This window comes from Coregonus clupeaformis, chromosome 12 (genome assembly GCF_020615455.1).
Source record: "Coregonus clupeaformis isolate EN_2021a chromosome 12, ASM2061545v1, whole genome shotgun sequence".
Classification (NCBI taxonomy): domain Eukaryota; kingdom Metazoa; phylum Chordata; class Actinopteri; order Salmoniformes; family Salmonidae; genus Coregonus; species Coregonus clupeaformis.
In genome coordinates, this window is record NC_059203.1 from 4682989 (window position 1) to 4703876 (window position 20888).

The following is a 20888-nucleotide window of genomic DNA, read 5'->3' on the forward strand; positions in this document are numbered from 1 at the left end:
GAAAATAAAAGATCCCAGAAACGATCCATACACAAAAAAAGCTTATTTCTCTAAAATGTTGTGCACAAATTTCTTTACATCCCTGTTAGTGAGCATTTCTCCTTTGCCAAGATAATCCATCCACCTGACAGGTGTGGCATATCAAGAAGCAGATTAAACTGCATGATCATTACACAGGTGCACCTTGTGCTGGGGACAATAAAAGGCCACTCTAAAATGTGCAGTTTTGTCACACAACACAATGCCACAGATGTTTAAAGTTTTGAGGGAGTGTGCAATTGGCCAGAGAAACTTTGCCAGATAATTGAATGTTAATTTCTCTACCATAAGCCGCCTCCAACGTCCTTTTAGAGAATTTGGCAGTACGTTCAACCAGCCTCACAACTGCAGACCACGTGTATCCATGTCATCCCAGGACCTCCACATCTGGTTTCTTCACCTGCGGGATCGTCTGAGACCAGCTGATGAAACCGAGGAGCATTTCCGTCTGTAATAAAGCCCTTTTGTGGGGAAAAAACTCATTCTGATTGGCTGGGCCTTGCTCCCCAGTGGGTGGGCCATTCTCCCAAGTGGGTGGGCCTATGCCCTCCCAGGCACACCCATGGCTGCACCCCTGCCCAGTCATTCTCCATGTTTATCTTGTATCAAGTCACCTTATGACCAAGTCTGTCTCCATCATCATTCCTCAATATTATGATAATTTGATTATTTGAACAGTTATTTAAACATAATACATATTCATATACACATTTGGAATGGGAACGATAAACAACAGTTATTAGAGACCTCAGATTCCTCCTATTGGAGGTGTTGTGGCTGTGATGACTTCTCCAAAGTCCATCTTCTGCATGTGGCACTGACTGTTTTTGCTAATATCTAACTTCAATGGTAAATGTGTGGCTATCCTCAATATTTTCTGTTTGTCCTGTCATCAAGGACACCAAAGCTCTACTGATATCTAAACCCTTTAACCTCTTAATCATCTATAGAAGGACAAAAACAACAAAAGGGTTATTTTATCATTTATAATTCTTATTTATTTTATTTATTTTATTTAACCTTTATGTAACCAGGAAGCCAGTTGAGAACAAGTTCTCATTTACAACTGCAACCTGGCCAAGATAAAGCAAAGCAGTGCGATTAAAAACAACAACAACACAGAGTTACATATGGAATAAACAAAAACGTACAGTCAATAACACAATAGAAAATATATATGCAGTGTGTGCAAATGTAGTAAGTTATGGAGGTAATGCAATAAATAGGCCATTGTGCAAAATAATTACAATTTAGTATTAACACTGGAATGATAGATGTGCAGAAGATGATGTGCAAATAGAGATACTGGGGTGCAAATGAGCAAAATAAATAACAATATGGGGATGAGGTAGTTGGGTGGGCTAATTTCAGATGGGCTGTGTACAGGTGCAGTGATCGGTAAGGTGCTCTGACAACTGATGCTTAAAGTTAGTGAGGGAGATAAGAGTCTCCAGCTTCAGAGATTTTTGCAATTCGTTCCAGTCATTAGCAGCAGAGAACTGGAAGGAATGGCGGCCAAAGGAGGTGTTGGCTTTGGGGATGACCAGTGAGATATACCTGCTGGAGCGCAGACTACGGGTGGGTGCTGCTATGGTGACCAATGAGCTAAGATAAGGCGGGGATTTGCCTAGCAGTGATTTATAGATAAACAAAATATGAGTGTATTTTTCTAATGAAACAATAGTTGAGACATACACATTGGTTTTCATATTAATAGGTTTTACAGGTCCCATACTAAAGTCCTGCTGTCTCCACAACCAGTCTGCGATAGAGCGGTTCCGCTGTCTCCACAACCAGTCTGCGATAGAGAGCGGTTCCGCTGTTCAACAAGTCAAGGTGCAAAGATACAAAGGAACCGCATAACCATTCACTGTGTGAAAGGCAGAATAGTTACTTACCTCGACTCAAACATTGTTTCAGTTTATTTTCATATTCTCATAGCAGGTAATTGCAAAGCGATTTCGTAATAATCCGTGTAAATGGCTGTTGTCCCTGTTGTAGTCTGAGCCGCTTTCGTCAATCATGTTCATTGTGAATTCACTGCCACTTGTTGCTCCAGAAGGACTGGGACGCACACAAGGCGACACTTCATACCAGGCTCAATTCTTTTTTTCTCCTGAGGCCCACATTTTACTTAAAACACACTCACGTTTTGATCGCTGTTTAGAAATTAATTTGATAAAATTATGCAATTAAAAATGTACAACATGGGAATAATTAAATGTAGCCCTGTATTGAAAGAGCCAGTTTCATAGGCAGGCTGTAAAGTGACACTATCTGGACATGGTGAGCATATTCATTAAAAGGTTATTAGTACTGAGTTAAATGAACGCATCGATAATGAAGAACTTACAGTTGCCAATTCCATAAATCACTGATTCATCCTATTGAAAATCCCACTATTTGAATTTAAACCCTGGATACCAGCATCTCTTGCAATAAATTATTCACTTAAACCCCGCCCCTTCCTTCGCACGCAACAACAGCCTAAATCCCACACATTGCAGATCATCCAGGAATATCTAGAGAACATTGATATTTCACTGTTCAAATAAAAAACTGGATTGAACAGAAACTTTTAAAATATTTCTAACTTTATAATAATGTAATTCTAGTGTTAGATACTTATCATTGCACAAATGTCATACAGGATTTACTGCAAAGATGATGGAATGATTTTAGTCTTCAGATCAGATATAGATCGATCTGTTTGAGGATTGCAGGAAATCACGTTCACTTTTAACATGTATGGTGTAATTATCATACTGTTGTTAATGAAAAGTAATGGAGGTACATCTTTGTTACCTAAACTGCCCACAGGAGGTCACTGTGTGACTTCAAATCACATAATATGCTGTAGCCTTTCCTCTGTGATAATGCTGTAGTACAGAGGAGAGACAAATAATGTGTGTAAAATACTTGATTTACCTGAATCACTGCAGTGGGCTAAATCAGAGGGTTTCTTGGTAGTCATAAACTAATCACAGCCAGAAGAGGACCTGTTGCAACCTCTACAACCACTGGGATTATTATTTGACCCTGCAGGTCATCTATGAATGTTTGAACATCTTGGAGAAAAATCTGGCCTTAATGGTCATGTACTGTTATAATCTCCACCCGGCACAGCCAGAAGAGGACTGGCCACCCCTCAGAGCCTGGTTCCTCTCTAGGTTTCTTCCTAGGTTCCTGCCTTTCTAGGGAGTTTTTCCTAGCCACCGTGCTTCTACATCTGCATTGCTTGCTGTTTGGGGTTTTAGGCTGGGTTTCTGTATAGACTTTGTGACATCTGCTGATGTAAAAAGGGCTTTATAAATACATTTGATTGATTGATTGATACTTTGAAACAAAAGTATACACCTCTCACACATGGTATCCAGGCTCTGTCGTAGCCGACCGCGACCGGGAGACCCATGGGGCGGCGCACAATTGGCCCAGCGTCATCCAGGGTAGGGGAGGGAATGGCCGGCAGGGATGTAGCTCAGTTGGTAGAGCATGGCGTTTGCAATGCCAGGGTTGTGGGTTCGTTTCCCACGGGGGGCCAGTATGAAAAAAATAAAATAATGTATGCACTCACTAACTGTAAGTCGCTCTGGATAAGAGCGTCTGCTAAATGACTAAAATGTAAAAATGTAAATGTTATGGGCTTAAAAAAATAGGAAACTTGTACCAGATATAGAGTTGAAATGTCTTTAATTTTGAGTTTGCATCCCAATATTACACTTGATATACATCACAGAAGACTGAAATATAACAAAACCGTTTGATATAGAAACACCGGAATTTCTATTTTTTATTTTCTTAAATTATGTTTATTAATTATGAATTTATGTAGTAAATAATAAAGGGAAATATATTTTTTTAAAGCATGTGTGTATGTTTGTATATGTATATATACACTACCGTTCCAAAGTTTGGGGTCAGTTAGAAATGTCCTTGTTTTCGAAAGAAAAGCATTTTTCTTTGTCCATTAAAAGAACATCAAATTGATCAGAAATACAGTGTAGACATTGTTAATGTTGTAAATGGCTATTGTAGCTGGAAACTGCAGATTTTTTAAGGAATATCTACATAGACATACAGATGGCCATTATCAGCAACCACCAGTCCTCTGTTCCAATGGCACGTTGTGTTTGCTAATCCAAGTTTATCATTTTAAAAGGCTAATTGATCATTAGAAAACCCTTTTGCAATGATGTTAGCACATCTGAAAACTGTTGTGCTGATTAAAGAAGCAATAAAACTGGCCTTCTTGAGACTAGTTGAGTATCTGGAGAATCAGCAATTGTGGGTTCGATTACAGGCTCAAAATGGCCAGAAACAAATAACTTTCTTCTGAAACTCATCAGTCTATTCTTGTTTTGAGAAATGAAGGCTATTCCATGCGAGAAATTATCAAGAAACTGAAGATCTCGTACAACGCTGTGTACTACTCCATTCACAGAACAGCACAAACTGGCTCTAAACAGAATAGAAAGAGGAGTGGGAGGCCCCGGTGCACAACTGAGCAAGAGGACAAATACATTAGAGTGTCTAGTTTGAGAAACAGACACCTCACAGGTCCTCAACTGGCAGCTTCATTAAATGGTACCCGCAAAACACCAGTCTCAACGTCAACAGTGAAGAGGCGACTCCGGGATGCTGACCTTCTAGGCAGAGTTGCAAAGAAAAAGCAATTTCTCAGACTGGCCAATAAAAATAAAGGATTAAGATGGGCAGTCTGAGATATGGCTTTTTCTTTGCAACTAGGATTACATGTCAGGAATTGTGAAAAACTGATTTTAAATGTATTTGGCTAACGTGTATGTAAACTTCCGACTTCAACTGTATATGTACAGTTGAAGTCGGAAGTTTACATACACTTAGGTTGGAGTCATTAAAACTCGTTTTTCAACCACTCCACACATTTCTTGTTAACAAATTATAGTTTTGGCAAGTCGGTTAGGACATCTACTTTGTGCATGACACAAGTAATTTTTCCAACAATTGTTTACAGATAGATTATTTCACTTATAATTCACTGTATCACAATTCCAGTGGGTCAGAAGTTTACATACACTAAGTTGACTGTGCCTTTAAACAGCTTGGAAAATTCCAGAAAATTATGTCATGGCTTTAGAAGCTTCTGATAGGCTAATTGACATCATTTGAGTCAATTGGAGGTGTACCTGTGGATGTATTTCAAGGCCTACCTTCAAATTCAGTGCCTCTTTGCTTGACATCATGGGAAAATCAAAAGAAATCAGCCAAGACCTCAGAAAACAAATTGTAGACCTCCACAAGTCTGGTTCATCCTTGGGAGCAATTTCCAATTGCCTGAAGGTACCACGTCCATCTGTACAAGCAATAGTACGCAAGTATAAACACAATGGGACCACGCAGCTGTCATACTGCTCAGGAAGGAGATGCGTTCTGTCTCCTAGAGATTAACGTACTTTGGTGCAAAAAGTGCAAATCAATCCCAGAACAACAGCAAAGGACCTTGTGAAGATGCTGGAGGTAACAGGTACAAAAGTATCTATATCCACAGTAAAACAAGTCCTACAGTGGGGGAAAAAAGTATTTAGTCAGCCACCAATTGTGCAAGTTCTCCCACTTAAAAATATGAGAGAGGCCTGTAATTTCCATCATAGGTACACGTCAACTATGACAGACAAATTGAGATTTTTTTTCTCCAGAAAATCACATTGTAGGATTTTTTATGAATTTATTTGCAAATTATGATGGAAAATAAGTATTTGGTCACCTACAAACAAGCAAGATTTCTGGCTCTCACAGACCTGTAACTTCTTCTTTAAGAGGCTCCTCTGTCCTCCACTCATTACCTGTATTAATGGCACCTGTTTGAACTTGTTATCAGTATAAAAGACACCTGTCCACAACTTCAAACAGTCACACTCCAAACTCCACTATGGCCAAGACCAAAGAGCTGTCAAAGGACACCAGAAACAAAATTGTAGACCTGCACCAGGCTGGGAAGACTGAATCTGCAATAGGTAAGCAGCTTGGTTTGAAGAAATCAACTGTGGGAGCAATTATTAGGAAATGGAAGACATACAAGACCACTGATAATCTCCCTTGATCTGGGGCTCCACGCAAGATCTCACCCCGTGGGGTCAAAATGATCACAAGAACGGTGAGCAAAAATCCCAGAACCACACGGGGGGACCTAGTGAATGACCAGCAGAGAGCTGGGACCAAAGTAACAAAGCCTACCATCAGTAACACACTACGCCGCCGGGGACTCAAATCCTGCAGTGCCAGACGTGTCCCCCTGCTTAAGCCAGTACATGTCCAGGCCCGTCTGAACTTTGCTAGAGTGCATTTGGATGATCCAGAAGAGGATTGGGAGAATGTCATATGGTCAAATGAAACCAAAATATAACATTTTGGTAAAAACTCAACTCGTCGTGTTTGGAGGACAAAGAATGCTGAGTTGCATCCAAAGAACACCATACCTACTGTGAAACATGGGGGTGGAAACATCATGCTTTGGGGCTGTTTTTCTGCAAAAGGACCAGGACGACTGATCCATGTAAAGGAAAGAATGAATGGGGCCATGTATCGTGAGATTTTGAGTGAAAACCACCTTCCATCAGCAAGGGCATTGAAGATGAAACGTGGCTGGGTCTTTCAGTAGGAGGTTTCCCTTTGTTCTTTGGATGCAACTCAGCATTCTTTGTCCTCCAAACACGACGAGTTTAGTTTAGTCCTTTGACAGCTCTTTGGTCTTGGCCATAGTGGAGTTTGGAGTGTGACTTTTTGAGGTTGTGGACAGGTGTCTTTTATACTGATAACAAGTTCAAACAGGTGCCATTAATACAGGTAATGAGTGGAGGACAGAGGAGCCTCTTAAAGAAGAAGTTACAGGTCTGTGAGAGCCAGAAATCTTGCTTGTTTGTAGGTGACCAAATACTTATTTTCCACCATAATTTGCAAAGAAATTCATTAAAAATCCTACAATATGATTTTCTGGATTTTTATTTCTCAATTTGTCTGTCATAGTTGACGTGTACCTATGATGAAAATTACAGGCCTCTCTCATCTTTTTAAGTGGGAGAACTTGCACAATTGGTGGCTGACTAAAAACTTTTTTTCCCCACTGTATATACAGGGGGTACCGGTACCGAGTCAATGTGCGGGGTACAGGTTAGTCGGGGTAAAGTGACTATACATAGATAATAAACAGCGAGTAGCAGCAGTGTAAAAACAAATGGAGGGGACGGGGGTCAATGTAAATAGTCTGGGTAGCCATTTGATTAACTGTTCAGCAGTCTTATGGCTTGGGGGTAGAAGCTGTTACGAAGACTTGGCGCTCCGGTACCACTTGGCGTGCGGTAGCAGAGAGAACAGTCTATGACTTGGGTGACTGGAGTCTTTGAAAATGTTTTGGGCTTTCCTCTGACACCGCCTGGTATAGAGGTCCTGGATGGCAGGAAGCTTGGCCCCGGTGATGTACTGGGCAGTTCGCACTACCCTCTGTAGCATTAGGGAAGTCATCAACAGCTATTGTTTCAACTAAACCCAGGGTTCAACTAAAAATAGACAATACATATAGGCCTAGGGTTTCAAGCATTGGTTGATTTCAAATGGAATCTACAAGTGAATCATTAATATGTTGGATTCACGTCTCCATCTCAACCAAAAATAAAAGTTAAAGAATAGGACTAAATCAAATAAAACTTTATTTAAAGTGCAGACTCCAGTCACCCAAGATTTAGTCCTATTCTTTAACTTAGATTTTTGGTTTAGATGGAGACGTGAATCCATAATATATATCATTAATTTGCGGACAAACTGGATGTTGAATTGTGTTTGTTTGTCAACGCAACAAAATATTACAATTTGAAGGAGATGAACCTTCTGCTTGGATAGTTCCAACTGTGCCACTGACTTAGTCTGGCTTTAATTCCAGTTTGTCTACAAATTAATAATTGATATGTTGGATTCACATCTCCATCTCAACCAAAAATCAAGGTTAAAGAATAGGATTAAGCCAATGGCTCAGATGAAACTATCCAAGTGTTAATTTAAATGTTGATATTTGGTTGCGTTGTCAATAATCTTTTTATAATTCAGTAAATAGCCTAAAGTTAAGGCTATCTTACAAACTAATGTAACAGTTTTTATTCAACCTTACAATGAGTAACACATCCATGTTCAAGATAGCTTGCAAATGTCTCAGGTCTGTGGAGATCTTCATTATTTCTATAATAATCGGATGTACTTTTAATGTAATCTCAACTGGTCATTTGGTTCTGCTATTAGATGAAGTACAGTGATAACACATTAAATTGTTGTATAAATGCAAAAATATCTGACATTGTATTCCCATTTTAACTTTGTTGTGCTTTTAAATGGTTGAAAGCGCAGTGATAACACATTGGAAATTCAACAAACTTCTGGCTGTCTTTTTGAGTGGGTGAATAAAGTTTGATCAAATCGCAACCAAATATTATCCAAATGTTCATGTTGAAATGAGATGGTGTGCCCAGTGGGAATTGCAAATAAGGAACATGAAAACGAATGCACATATTCCTTACATTTTATATAGCCTACTTGCACCACCAATATAAAAAAAAGTAATAGAAAACGTAAATGTTTGACACTGAAAAACAAAAGTTAAATCACAACTGATGCGCAGCGAACGTGGCCTACAGTAAAATGACGTGGTGGTCGAATGCGTGTTCGACGTGCGCATGGCCGGATGCACTGCGCTGCTTTACAATGATCTGATCGCTTTCTGTTCTGGGAGCTGTTGGATATGTGACTAACAGAATGATATCGGACGACCAAAACCTAACATTGCATTTGTGAAGATGCCAAAGCATTCGAATAAAATATTTTAGCGTCAACTAAGAGCGGTTATGATGTGTAACAGGTGAGTCAAGATGATTTCCCAGCTGCGTTGCAGAGCCGATGACAGCTCATTTTCTCGCTGTCATTCTTCAAAATTGGTTTTCAAAAGTTGTTATAATTATGTTGACTACAATTCAGGGAAAACGAGACGAGAGAAATATTTCCTTATTATGGCATTGCGTCTTTGGAAATTCCGTTGCGCATGTGCAGCTGGTGGGGGAAATGTGGTTCTTGTAGTTTTTCTCTTTCCGGCCTGTATTGTACTTCAGACTGTGTCACTGTCACTTAGACCTACTGTACATTTCTGAAGTCTTTCGTTGTCTTTCTGACTAACCCAGATTGGCAAGTTCTATTTTCCACGGTGAAAAGGCTCGTTTAGCTATTCCTATTCTTTGAATAATATGGGCACTGATATCATGTAATAAATCAAACCATTTACATTTTACATTTTAGTCATTTAGCAATTTTAGTCAATAACATCAATTCATGAAGTTCAATGACACAACACAATACCTTATTTTCTAATGAAAATAAAGCCATTATGAACCTCTTTGTGATTGACGCATAATATGACAATGCACATGTTTCTAGCCACTACCCACTGGGCACAAACTGGTTGAATCAACCTTGTTTGTATTGTGACTTGGAATCTGTTGTTATGTTTCACTATATTGGATCACTCCGCCACGGAGGGATACATCCGAGGTGAGGATTCACGGCTGGGGTCCGCCCCTATATATAGACCTCCCCCCTGACACACGTTCTCTTTCATTTTCTCGGCGGACGTCCGTAAGGTTTGAGGTACAAACTTTCTGAAGTTCACTTGGTAAGTCACTGGTAAGTGTAATATCTTGCATGGAAGTTACTCACTGGCTGTTTGCAGCAGGCCACATGGCTGTTTGCAGCAGGCCACATGGCCAGCCCCTCCTCTAGAGTGCTCCACTCGCTGCATCAGGCCACATGGCCAGCCCCTCCTCTAGATTGCTCCACTCGCTGCAGCTGACCACATGGCCAGCCCTTCCTCTAGAGTGCTCCACTCGCTGCAGCTGGCCACATGGCTGTTTGCAGCAGGCCACATGGCCAGCCCCTCCTCTAGAGTGCTCCACTCGCTGCATCAGGCCACATGGCCAGCCCCTCCTCTAGAGTGCTCCAGTCGCTGCATCAGGCCTCATGGCCAGCCCCTCCTCTAGAGTGCTCCACTCGCTGCAGCAGGCCACATGGCCAGCCCCTCCTCTAGAGTGCTCCACTCGCTGCAGCAGGCCACATGGCCAGCCCCTCCTCTAGAGTGCTCCACTCGCTGCAGCAGGCCACATGGTCAGCCCCTCCTCTAGAGTGCTCCACTCGCTGCAGCAGGCCACATGGCCAGCCCCTCCTCTAGAGTGCTCCACTCGCTGCAGCAGGCCACATGGCCAGCCCCTCCTCTAGAGTGCTCCACTCGCTGCAGCAGGCCACATGGCCAGCCCCTCCTCTAGAGTGCTCCACTGGCTGCAGCAGGCCACATGGCCAGCCCCTCCTCTAGAGTGCTCCACTCGCTGCAGCTAGCCACATGGCCAGCCCCTCCTCTAGAGTGCTCCACTCGCTGCAGCAGGCCACATGGCCAGCCCCTCCTCTAGAGTGCTCCACTCGCTGCAGCAGGCCACATGGCCAGCCCCTCCTCTAGAGTGCTCCACTCGCTGCAGCTAGCCACATGGCCAGCCCCTCCTCTAGAGTGCTCCACTCGCTGCAGCTAGCCACATGGCCAGCCCCTCCTCTAGAGTGCTCCACTCGCTGCAGCTAGCCACATGGCCAGCCCCTCCTCTCGCTGCGCGCGGTTGATCTGTATCTTCCGCCCGTGGTTTGTCGTACTTGTGTTTCTTTAGCGTTACACTACGACTCTGTGTGCATCCATTAGTATGGTGGCTCTTGCTGCACAAACTGTAATTTACCTTACACGACTTGCTGACTGGCTTGTTCTATGTGTGTGTAGTGAATTGTTTTAACATGCTGCTCCCCGCACCATAGGCGCTGGTTCTCTGCTAATTACCCTGCAGGGCTTTTTCTTGTTCTTTCCCCTGCAGAGTGTAAGAGTATCGTGGTGGGCTTTCCAGTACGTTGAGACATTAACTTTGGAGTTCCTTAACGGAGTTACTCCATCATATGGTGCTGTTTTTACTGCTTGGATATTAAACCGGCTAGGAAATATTGCAGTTGGCGTAAAACAAATAACTCAAATCCATTACCTGGTTGCTGTTTTTTTGTCTGCCTGTTTTTCCCGGGAGGTACTGGGTAATTTATCCCTCACCGGGTTCCTATTCCTCCAAGCAGGTCACGACATAAGTTCTCCCAGGGCGTCGGACCCCAGCTCTGTTGGCTTGGCTGAGCTTATGGCTTCCCTTTGTGACAGGTGTGATGGTGGCATCGCCTCGTGTAAGCACTGCCTGGGTTTGAGCCACGCTGAGGACCACCTTGAACGGAGGGCGCATGATAGCTTCGGTGGCGACGACAGCTGTTCCCTGTTGGCCAGTGATAGGCTGTTCCTGGGGGACGATGCAGGCTCTGTTCACCGCCGTGAGCGGGGCTAGCAGGCTGACAGGCCATCAGAAGCCGGCAGCGGGGCTAGCAGGCTGACAGGCCATCAGAAGCCGGCAGCGGGGCAGCGGGGCTAGCAGGCTGACAGGCCATCAGAAGCCGGCAGCGGGGCTAGCAGGCTGACAGGCCATCAGAAGCCAGCAGCGGTGCTAGCAGGCTGACAGGCCATCAGAAGCCAGCAGCGGGGCTAGCAGGCTGACAGGCCATCAGAAGCCGGCAGCGGGGCTTCATCGCCCCCAGTGGCTCGAGAGACTATGAGGTGCCTACTCACTTGGGTAGCCACTGCACACTGGTGGACAGTGATGACTCTCCATCTGTCCCCATCTCTGCTGAGTTGTGCAAGGCCTTGCAGGAGAGCTGGGCCTCTGCCAGGGGGCGCTTCCGACTCACGGCAGAAACTGGACCATGGAGGACCCGACCATGGACACCATGATAGCTGCCATCCCCGTCATTCACAGTAGAAAGAAAAGGAGATATCGCGGAATGAGATCGGGGTGCTTGGTAAGGAGCCGGCGACGAGTGGCTAATCTGCCTTTGCCATCGATACTAATGGCCAATTTACAATCGCTTGATAATAAAGTGGACGAACTACAGGCAGGAATATCCTACCAACGGGACATTAAAAACTGTAATATCTTATGTTTCACCGAGTCGTGGCTGAACGAAGACATGAATAACATACAGCTGACGGGTTATACACTGTACCGGCAGGATAGAACAGCAGCCTCTGGTAAGACAAGGGGTGGCGGTCTGTGTATATTTGTAAACAACAGCTGGTGCACGATATCTACGGAAGTCACGTGGTTTTGCTCGCCTGAGGTAGAGTATCTCATGATAAGCTGTAGACCACACTATCTACCAAGAGAGTTTTCATCTATATTCCTCATAGCTGTCTATTTACCACCACAAACCAATGCTGGCACTAAGACCACACTCAATGAGCTGTATAAGGCCATAAGTCAACAGGAAAACGCTCATCCAGAGGCAGCGCTCCTAGTGGCCGGGGACTTTAATGCAGGGAAACTTAAATCCGTTCTACCTCATTTCTACCAGCATGTTAAATGTGCAACCAGAGGGAAAAAAAACTCTAGACCACCTTTACTCCACACACAGAGACGCGTACAAAGCTCTCCCTCGCCCTCCATTCGGCAAATCTGACCATAATTATATCCTCCTGATTCCTGCTTACAAGCAAAAACTAAAGCAGGAAGCCCCAGTGACTCGCTCAATAAAAAAGTGGCTGGAGCTTTACGCATTTCAGCCTTCTGCTGTCCCTGTTGTCTGGGACTCCTTGGCAACTGACCCTGAGACCTGACCTGCTGTCTCAGGCCGGGGGAACTCTGTGGCATCCGAGACCGCACCGCCTCAGTCTGTGACCGCACCGCCTCAGTCTGTGGGCTTGGCCACTGAACGGCACCAATGGTCCATGTTAGGACTACAGGAGGGCGTAATGAACACCATGCAGAGCGCAAGGGCACCGGCTACAACCGCGGCATACCAGTTGCGCTGGCGGTTGTTCTGCTCTTGGTGCCCTGCGGGGTGCGGTATGCCCTCCTCTACACTGAGAGGGTATCTGCCTGCCATGTGGGGTGGATGGACAGGCCAGTTGGGCGCCATCCCTTGGTCTCCAGGTTTCTGAAGGGTGTTCGTCGCCTGCGTCCAGCTAGGTGGGATCTAGATGGAGTCTGGATGGGACCTGAATGTGGTCTTGGCAGCTTTGGCAAAGCCACCTTTCGAACCGTTGGAGTCTGCCTCCCTGAAACACCTCTCTATGAAGGTGGTTTTCTTGGTAGCGATTACGTCCATGAAGGGGGTGGGTGAGCTCCATGCTTTTTTGGTAAGTTCTGAGTGCTACCGGATGGACCCCGGTGGGAGGATAATATTTATCCGCTCCAACCCTTAATTCCTCCTGAATGTCAGACGGGCATGTGAACATCCCTTTTATCCTGTGGCGGGGGAGTCTGGGCCTCCCTCCGGCATTCTGTGCCTTGTGCGGGCACAGGCTGCCTATGTGGAGAGGACACGCTCAGTGAGAACAACAGACCAGCTCTTTGTCTCACTGGATCGTGGACAAGATTACGACAGCATACCGCCTGGCTGGCAGGCCAGTGCTGGGATCTGTGGTGGCACATTCAACACGAGGTATGGATGTATCCTGGGTCTACTGAGAGGAGTGCCCCTCGCTGATATCTCTGCTGCTTCAGCTGGGCTTCCTCTTGCACCTTTGCTAGGTACTATCGGGTAAATGTGGCACCTCCCTCTGCGGTTGGTTCAGCGGTCCTGGGTGTCGTGTCCCCTTCCGGGGACTGTGCCGGGACACCCCTTCCACATTGACGGCCCCTATGTCTCGGTTCCGCACTGGGATTTCGCTGTTGGCTGGCCAGGTCCCTCTAGCACCGACTAAATCTGGTACGGGTATACCAATATATTGGAGTGATCCAATAGAGTGAAACATAACGAAGGTTACGTATGTAACCACGGATCACTCCAATCCTCTACGGTGCTAGAGGCGCCTCAGAAATGATGTAGAGAACGTGTGTCTATATATAGGGGCGGACCCAGCCGTGACACAGGTGTACACCGGAGGAAATCTGTAAATCCTCACCACGGATGTATCCCTCTGCCGCGGAGTGATACCAATATATTGGAGTGATCCATATAGCTCACATAACCGTGGTTACATATGTAACCTTTGTTTTGAGGGTGACATTTCAACCACAGGATTATGTTATCATTGCAACCAATTTTCAACATAGACAAACCTTGTATAAAATATGTTGAATTTGTACCTTTGAAACAACATCAGATCTTCAACATTATATCCAGGATCAGAAAAAAAAAATGACAGTCTGGGCAGCACCTCCCGTCAACAGCTGTTCATGTGGTCTCCTGTCCAGGGTTTTAACCAAGCTCAGCTTAGCCTTGATATTTGTCACTGACTGCTACCAATGTGCTATGGTGAGAATGATTATTGAGAGATCTCTTAATAACTAAATATATTTACTGTTGATATCAAAGTCATTCCAAAGGATAGGTTTAACATAGAAAATGAAATGTAACCATACTTTATCAATCATATATCATCAATGATGCTATTTAGGCCTGTATAACATATATCATCAATGATGCTATTTAGGCCTGTAGAACATTAGGGAAGTCATCCACAGCTATTGTTTCAATTCAACCCAGGGTTCAACTAAAAATAGACAGTACTTATAGGCCGAGGGTTTCAAGCTTATACATGTAGGCCTAGTTCCAACTGTGTCACTGACTTAGTCTGGCTTTAATTCCAGTTTGTCTACAAGTTAATAATTGATATGTTGGATTCACGTATCAATCTCAATTTACCTGAATTTGTCCAATAGAAACTCTCGTTTGCGTTTTCCGTTTGGAGTAAACAGTTTCTGCTGAAAACGTTTTGCAAATGGTGAAACATTTTGCAACAGAATTGGCATAATGATTACACCCCTGGACAGCATGTCTCACACAGAAGATAAGGGGGAAATAGGTAGGCGCCAAATAACTGATATTGAGGCAGCAAAGCAAAGTTGGGGGTTGGATGCATCATAAGTGGTTGAGGTTTAGTTTTGTATTGAATTGACATGGGTAGTTACATCATACATTTAGTCCTACAGTGGAGTGACCGTGCCAAATTAAATAACTGATACATTATTAATAAATAGGAGAGTTTGGAGTTGGGATGCATCTATTCCACCTTAGTTACAGTGCTCATTTTCTGAAGAAGAAAGTTTACAGGTGACCATAAAGTTTGTATCATATGTGTTGTTTGTTATTTCCAGGAGTCACAGCACCCAGCTGTACCTGGACGTGCCGTCGACGTGTCTGCCTATCATCTACTCTCCAGTATACAACATCACCTTCATGGGGCTTGAGAAACTACATCCCTTCGACAGCGGGAAGTGGGGGAAAGTCATCCACTTCCTAAAAGGTACAGGGGTAGAGTAATCAATCAATCAATCAATCAATCAATCACATTTTAGAATGTTTTACATGAGCAGTTCGGGTCAGGTAGTGTAGCCTGGTAGTATGCTGAACAGGTGGGCAAGAAGGTGGCAAAGGATAAGGTACGAAAATTGTGGTTTTATTCACAAAAATAATGGTAGGCTTAGTGGTAGTTAATATCAGCAATATAATCAAAAAGGACTTACAAAAACAAACAGCAGAAATATAAATGAACCGTCCAGAAAGTCTGCGTCTAATCATCAAGCCTTGTGCTTGTCCGGGACAAAAACAAAAATGTGTGCTGTTAGGGTTAGGGGTACAATCAAACCGGTAGGCCTATCAAACCGGTATGCCTATCAAACCGGTATGCCTATCAAACCGGTAGGCCTATCAAACCGGTAGGCCTATCAAACCGGTAGGCCTATCAAACCGGTAGGCCTATCAAACCGGTAGGCCTATCAAACCGGTATGCCTATCAAACTTTTTTACTTTTCTGTTGTATACTTTTTCCATACAAGAGATAAACAAAATAATAGATTTATAAATAACAGAACCCGTGGGGGGGCGCGCATCTCAAGCATCTGGGGTCTACAGACCTCTCTCTCTCTCTCTCTCTCTCTCTCTCTCTCTCTCTCTCTCTCCCCCTCTCTCTCTCTCTCTCTCTCTCTCTCTCTCTCTCTCTCTCTCTCCCCTCTCTCTCTCTCTCTCTCTCTCTCTCTCTCTCCCCTCTCTCTCTCAGATAGTCTTATCTAAATGTAATACTAGAGGAGAAGTACCTACTGCAGATCAACTAGTCTTATCTAAATGTTGTCACCTGTTATAGCTTTATTCTTATTACAGATCAAGGCCTCTGTTCATAAAGCATCTCGGGTTAGGAGTGCTGATCTGGGATCAGGTCCTTCCTGTCCATATGACCTTATCTCGGGTTAGGAGTGCTGATCTCGGATCAGGTCCTTCCTGTCCATATGACCTTATCTCGGGTTAGGAGTGCTGATCTCGGATCAGGTCCTTCCTGTCCATATGACCTTATCTCGGGTTAGGAGTGCTGATCTGGGATCAGGTCCTTCCTGTCCATATGACCTTATCTCGGGTTAGGAGTGCTGATCTCGGATCAGGTCCTTCCTGTCCATATGACCTTATCTCGGGGTTAGGAGTGCTGATCTCGGATCAGGTCCTTCCTGTCCATATGACCTTATCTCGGGTTAGGAGTGCTGATCTCGGATCAGGTCCTTCCTGTCCATATGACCTTATCTCGGGTTAGGAGTGCTGATCTCGGATCAGGTCCTTCCTGTCCATATGACCTTATCTCGGGTTAGGAGTGCTGATCTCGGATCAGGTCCTTCCTGTCCATATGACCTTATCTCGGGTTAGGAGTGCTGATCTGGGATCAGGTCCTTCCTGTCCATATGACCTTATCTCGGGTTAGGAGTGCTGATCTCGGATCAGGTCCTTCCTGTCCATATGACCTTATCTCGGGTTAGGAGTGCTGATCTGGGATCAGGTCCTTCCTGTCCATATGACCTTATTCATTACGATTTAAAGGGCAACACTGATCCTAGATCAGCAGTCCTACTCTGGGAGGGTGGACACTGGGTCATCCACTGATATGGCTGGGAGGGTGGACACTGGGTCATCCACTGATATGGCTGGGAGGGTGGACACTGGGTCATCCACTGATATGGCTGGGAGGGTGGACACTGGGTCATCCACTGATATGGCTGGGAGGGTGGACACTGGGTCATCCACTGATATGGCTGGGAGGGTGGACACTGGGTCATCCACTGATATGGCTGGGAGGGTGGACACTGGGTCATCCACTGATATGGCTGGGAGGGTGGACACTGGGTCATCCACTGATATGGCTGGGAGGGTGGACACTGGGTCATCCACTGATATGGCTGGGAGGGTGGACACTGGGTCATCCACTGATATGGCTGGGAGGGTGGACACTGGGTCATCCACTGATATGGCTGGGAGGGTGGACACTGGGTCATCCACTGATATGGCTGGGAGGGGTGGACACTGGGTCATCCACTGATATGGCTGGGAGGGTGGACACTGGGTCATCCACTGATATGGCTGGGAGGGTGGACACTGGGTCATCCACTGATATGGCTGGGAGGGTGGACACTGGGTCATCCACTGATATGGCTGGGAGGGTGGACACTGGGTCATCCACTGATATGGCTGGGAGGGTGGACACTGGGTCATCCACTGATATGGCTGGGAGGGTGGACACTGGGTCATCCACTGATATGGCTGGGAGGGTGGACACTGGGTCATCCACTGATATGGCTGGGAGGGTGGACACTGGGTCATCCACTGATATGGCTGGGAGGGTGGACACTGGGTCATCCACTGATATGGCTGGGAGGGTGGACACTGGGTCATCCACTGATATGGCTGGGAGGGTGGACACTGGGTCATCCACTGATATGGCTGGGAGGGTGGACACTGGGTCATCCACTGATATGGCTGGGAGGGTGGACACTGGGTCATCCACTGATATGGCTGGGAGGGGTGGACACTGGGTCATCCACTGATATGGCTGGGAGGGTGGACACTGGGTCATCCACTGATATGGCTGGGAGGGTGGACACTGGGTCATCCACTGATATGGCTGGGAGGGTGGACACTGGGTCATCCACTGATATGGCTGGGAGGGTGGACACTGGGTCATCCACTGATATGGCTGGGAGGGTGGACACTGGGTCATCCACTGATATGGCTGGGAGGGTGGACACTGGGTCATCCACTGATATGGCTGGGAGGGTGGACACTGGGTCATCCACTGATATGGCTGGGAGGGTGGACACTGGGTCATCCACTGATATGGCTGGGAGGGTGGACACTGGGTCATCCACTGATATGGCTGGGAGGGTGGACACTGGGTCATCCACTGATATGGCTGGGAGGGTGGACACTGGGTCATCCACTGATATGGCTTGTAGGGTGGACACTGGGTCATCCTTACTAAGGTTACTTACAGGTGTGTCCACTTCACCACTTATATGGCTTGTAGGGTGGACACTGGGTCATCCTTACTAAGGTTACTTACAGGTGTGTCCACTTCACCACTTATATGGCTTGTAGGGTGGACACTGGGTCATCCTTACTAAGGTTACTTACAGGTGTGTCCACTTCACCACTTATATGGCTTGTAGGGTGGACACTGGGTCATCCTTACTAAGGTTACTTACAGGTGTGTCCACTTCACCACTTATATGGCTTGTAGGGTGGACTCTGGGTCATCCTTACTAACCTAGCAGCTCTAACCTGTTGTTTCTCTCTCTCTCTATCTCGCTCTCTCTCGCTCTCTCTCTCTCGCTCTCTCTATCTCGCTCTCTCTCGCTCTCTCTCTCTCGCTCTCTCTCGCGCTCTCTCTCGCTCTCGCTCTCTCTCGCTCTCTCTCGCGCTCTCGCTCTCTCTCTCGCTCTCTCTCGCTCTCTCTCGCTCTCTCTCGCTCTCTCTCTCTATCTCACTCTCTCGCTCTCTCTCTCTCGCTCTATCTCACTCTCTCGCTCTCTCCTCTGTCTTTCTCTCTCAGAGGAGAAGTTGATCAGTGATGGCAGCATCGTTGAGGCACGGGAGGCTACAGAGGAAGACCTACTGGTGGTTCACACCAAACGCTACCTCAACAGACTCAAGGTGGGTTGACACTAAACTCTACCTCAACAGACTCAAGGTGGGTTGACACTAAACTCTACCTCAACAGTCTCAAGGTGAGTTGACACTAAACTCTACCTCAACAGTCTCAAGGTGAGTTGAAATCCAACTTTACCTCAACAGAATCTATTGCTTCTCTCTGGTTCTCCTATGAGTCAACATGGCATGGAGTACATTACACCAAACTCTCCCTCAACAGACTCAAGGTGGGTTGACACCAAACGCTTCCTCAACAGACTCTGTATTGCTTCTCTCTGGTTGTCCTATGAGTCAACGTGGCATGGTGTAGTGCCCCAGATAGGTTTGTTGATGGTGATTGTGCTTTATTCCTGATGATTGTTACTCATGTTGTTTTGCAAGCAGGGATAGCATAGATACAGGATGACTCGTTGATTAATGAGCAATCCCCCAGAGGCCTGCTGGGTTCATAATCACAACCAGATCAATATCAGGTCAGCAGATAAATCTCCTAGTCCTCTCTCCTAGCTCTTCTCTGGTACCTACCAACCTACCAACCTACCTACCTACCTACCTACCTACCTACCTACCTACCTACCTACTGTTGTGGAAAATAACCACTATACTTTATTACAAATAAGGTCTTAGAGTTTTTGTTGCATCAAGAAATGACTTTATTCAAGTTTTCAACAAAGCCGATACCAGTCTGCAGAGTGGCACACCCCCTTACGGTCTCCCTCCCTCTTATATAGTCCTCTTCAGTTTTCCCGCCCTTCTATTGCTCCGCCCACTTCCTTTGTCTCTGAGAGTGGCTAAACTCAACTTTCATTAAGTTCAGAGTACTACAATCAATCAATCCTTATCTTGCAAAAACACTCATGTTTAGTTTCAACTCTGTTCAACCCTGGCTCTTTTCACTGTGTTTGAAGACAAAAACAAACGGCCCAAGCCAGTTTTCAGTCTTTGTTATGATAAGACAACCATGGATCTAAGTAAGAGCAAGCAATCTGACCCTAGGGCAGGTTCCCTCTCTACTCACCCACACAGTGAAATTAAATGACCCAATACAATTCCTGGCCCAGTAACAAAGAATTCTAACTTTATGCTCTTGATTAACCCAGTTCTACCTCACAGTCCATTCAACTCAACAGTTCATTAATAATAATTCACCACACTACCTACCTCCCTCCCTCCCTCCCTCCCTCCCTCCCTCCCTCCCTCCTCCCTCCCCTCCCTCCCTCCCTCCCTCCCTCCCTCCCTCCCTCCCTCCCTCCCTCCCTCCCTCCCTCCCTCCCTCCCTCCCTCCCTACCTACCTACAGTACCTACCTCCCCTCCCTCCCTCCCCCCTCCCTCCCTCCTCCCTACCCCCTCCCTCCCTCCCTCCCTCCCTCCCTCCCTCCCTCTCTCCCTCCCTACCTACCTCCTCCTCCTCCCTCCTCCCTCCCTCCCTCCCTCCCTACCTACCTACCTACCTCAGTATTCTGTTGCATTCACTATATGCTTTTTAAAAATTATATATCTGCTTTATTATATTTATTGTGTATATATGTATTATTAGATTTATTGTTTTACGGTGTAAGTTAAAGTTGAAACTGTTGTTGATAACGCCTAGACATTTTGCCAGCAGTAATCAATCACGTGTGTGTGTGTGTGTGTGTGTGTGTGTGATGATGATGATGGTGATGTGTTGTGGTTTTCTTCCTCCAATCCAGTGGTCCCTGGTCGTAGCGACCATCACAGAGATCCCGCCCCTCCTATTCCTACCTAACTTCCTGGTTCAGAGACGGGTCCTGAGACCACTCAGAACACAGACCGGCGGCACCATCATGGTAGGTTG

General features: G+C 45.7%; 1 protein-coding gene across 1 annotated transcript in view; it reads left to right on the forward strand.

Annotated features, from left to right (window-relative positions):
• Window positions 1-8754: 8754 nt before the first annotated feature.
• Window positions 8755-20888, forward strand: part of hdac11 (histone deacetylase 11) — a 45901-nt gene continuing 33767 nt past the window's right edge. Inside the window, exons 1-4 of the mRNA XM_041891229.2 lie at window positions 8755-8917; window positions 15264-15412; window positions 18974-19074; window positions 20764-20880. Coding sequence (XP_041747163.1) covers window positions 8904-8917; window positions 15264-15412; window positions 18974-19074; window positions 20764-20880 — 381 coding nt within the window. The 5' untranslated portion in view covers window positions 8755-8903. The remainder of the gene's footprint in view (window positions 8918-15263; window positions 15413-18973; window positions 19075-20763; window positions 20881-20888) is intronic.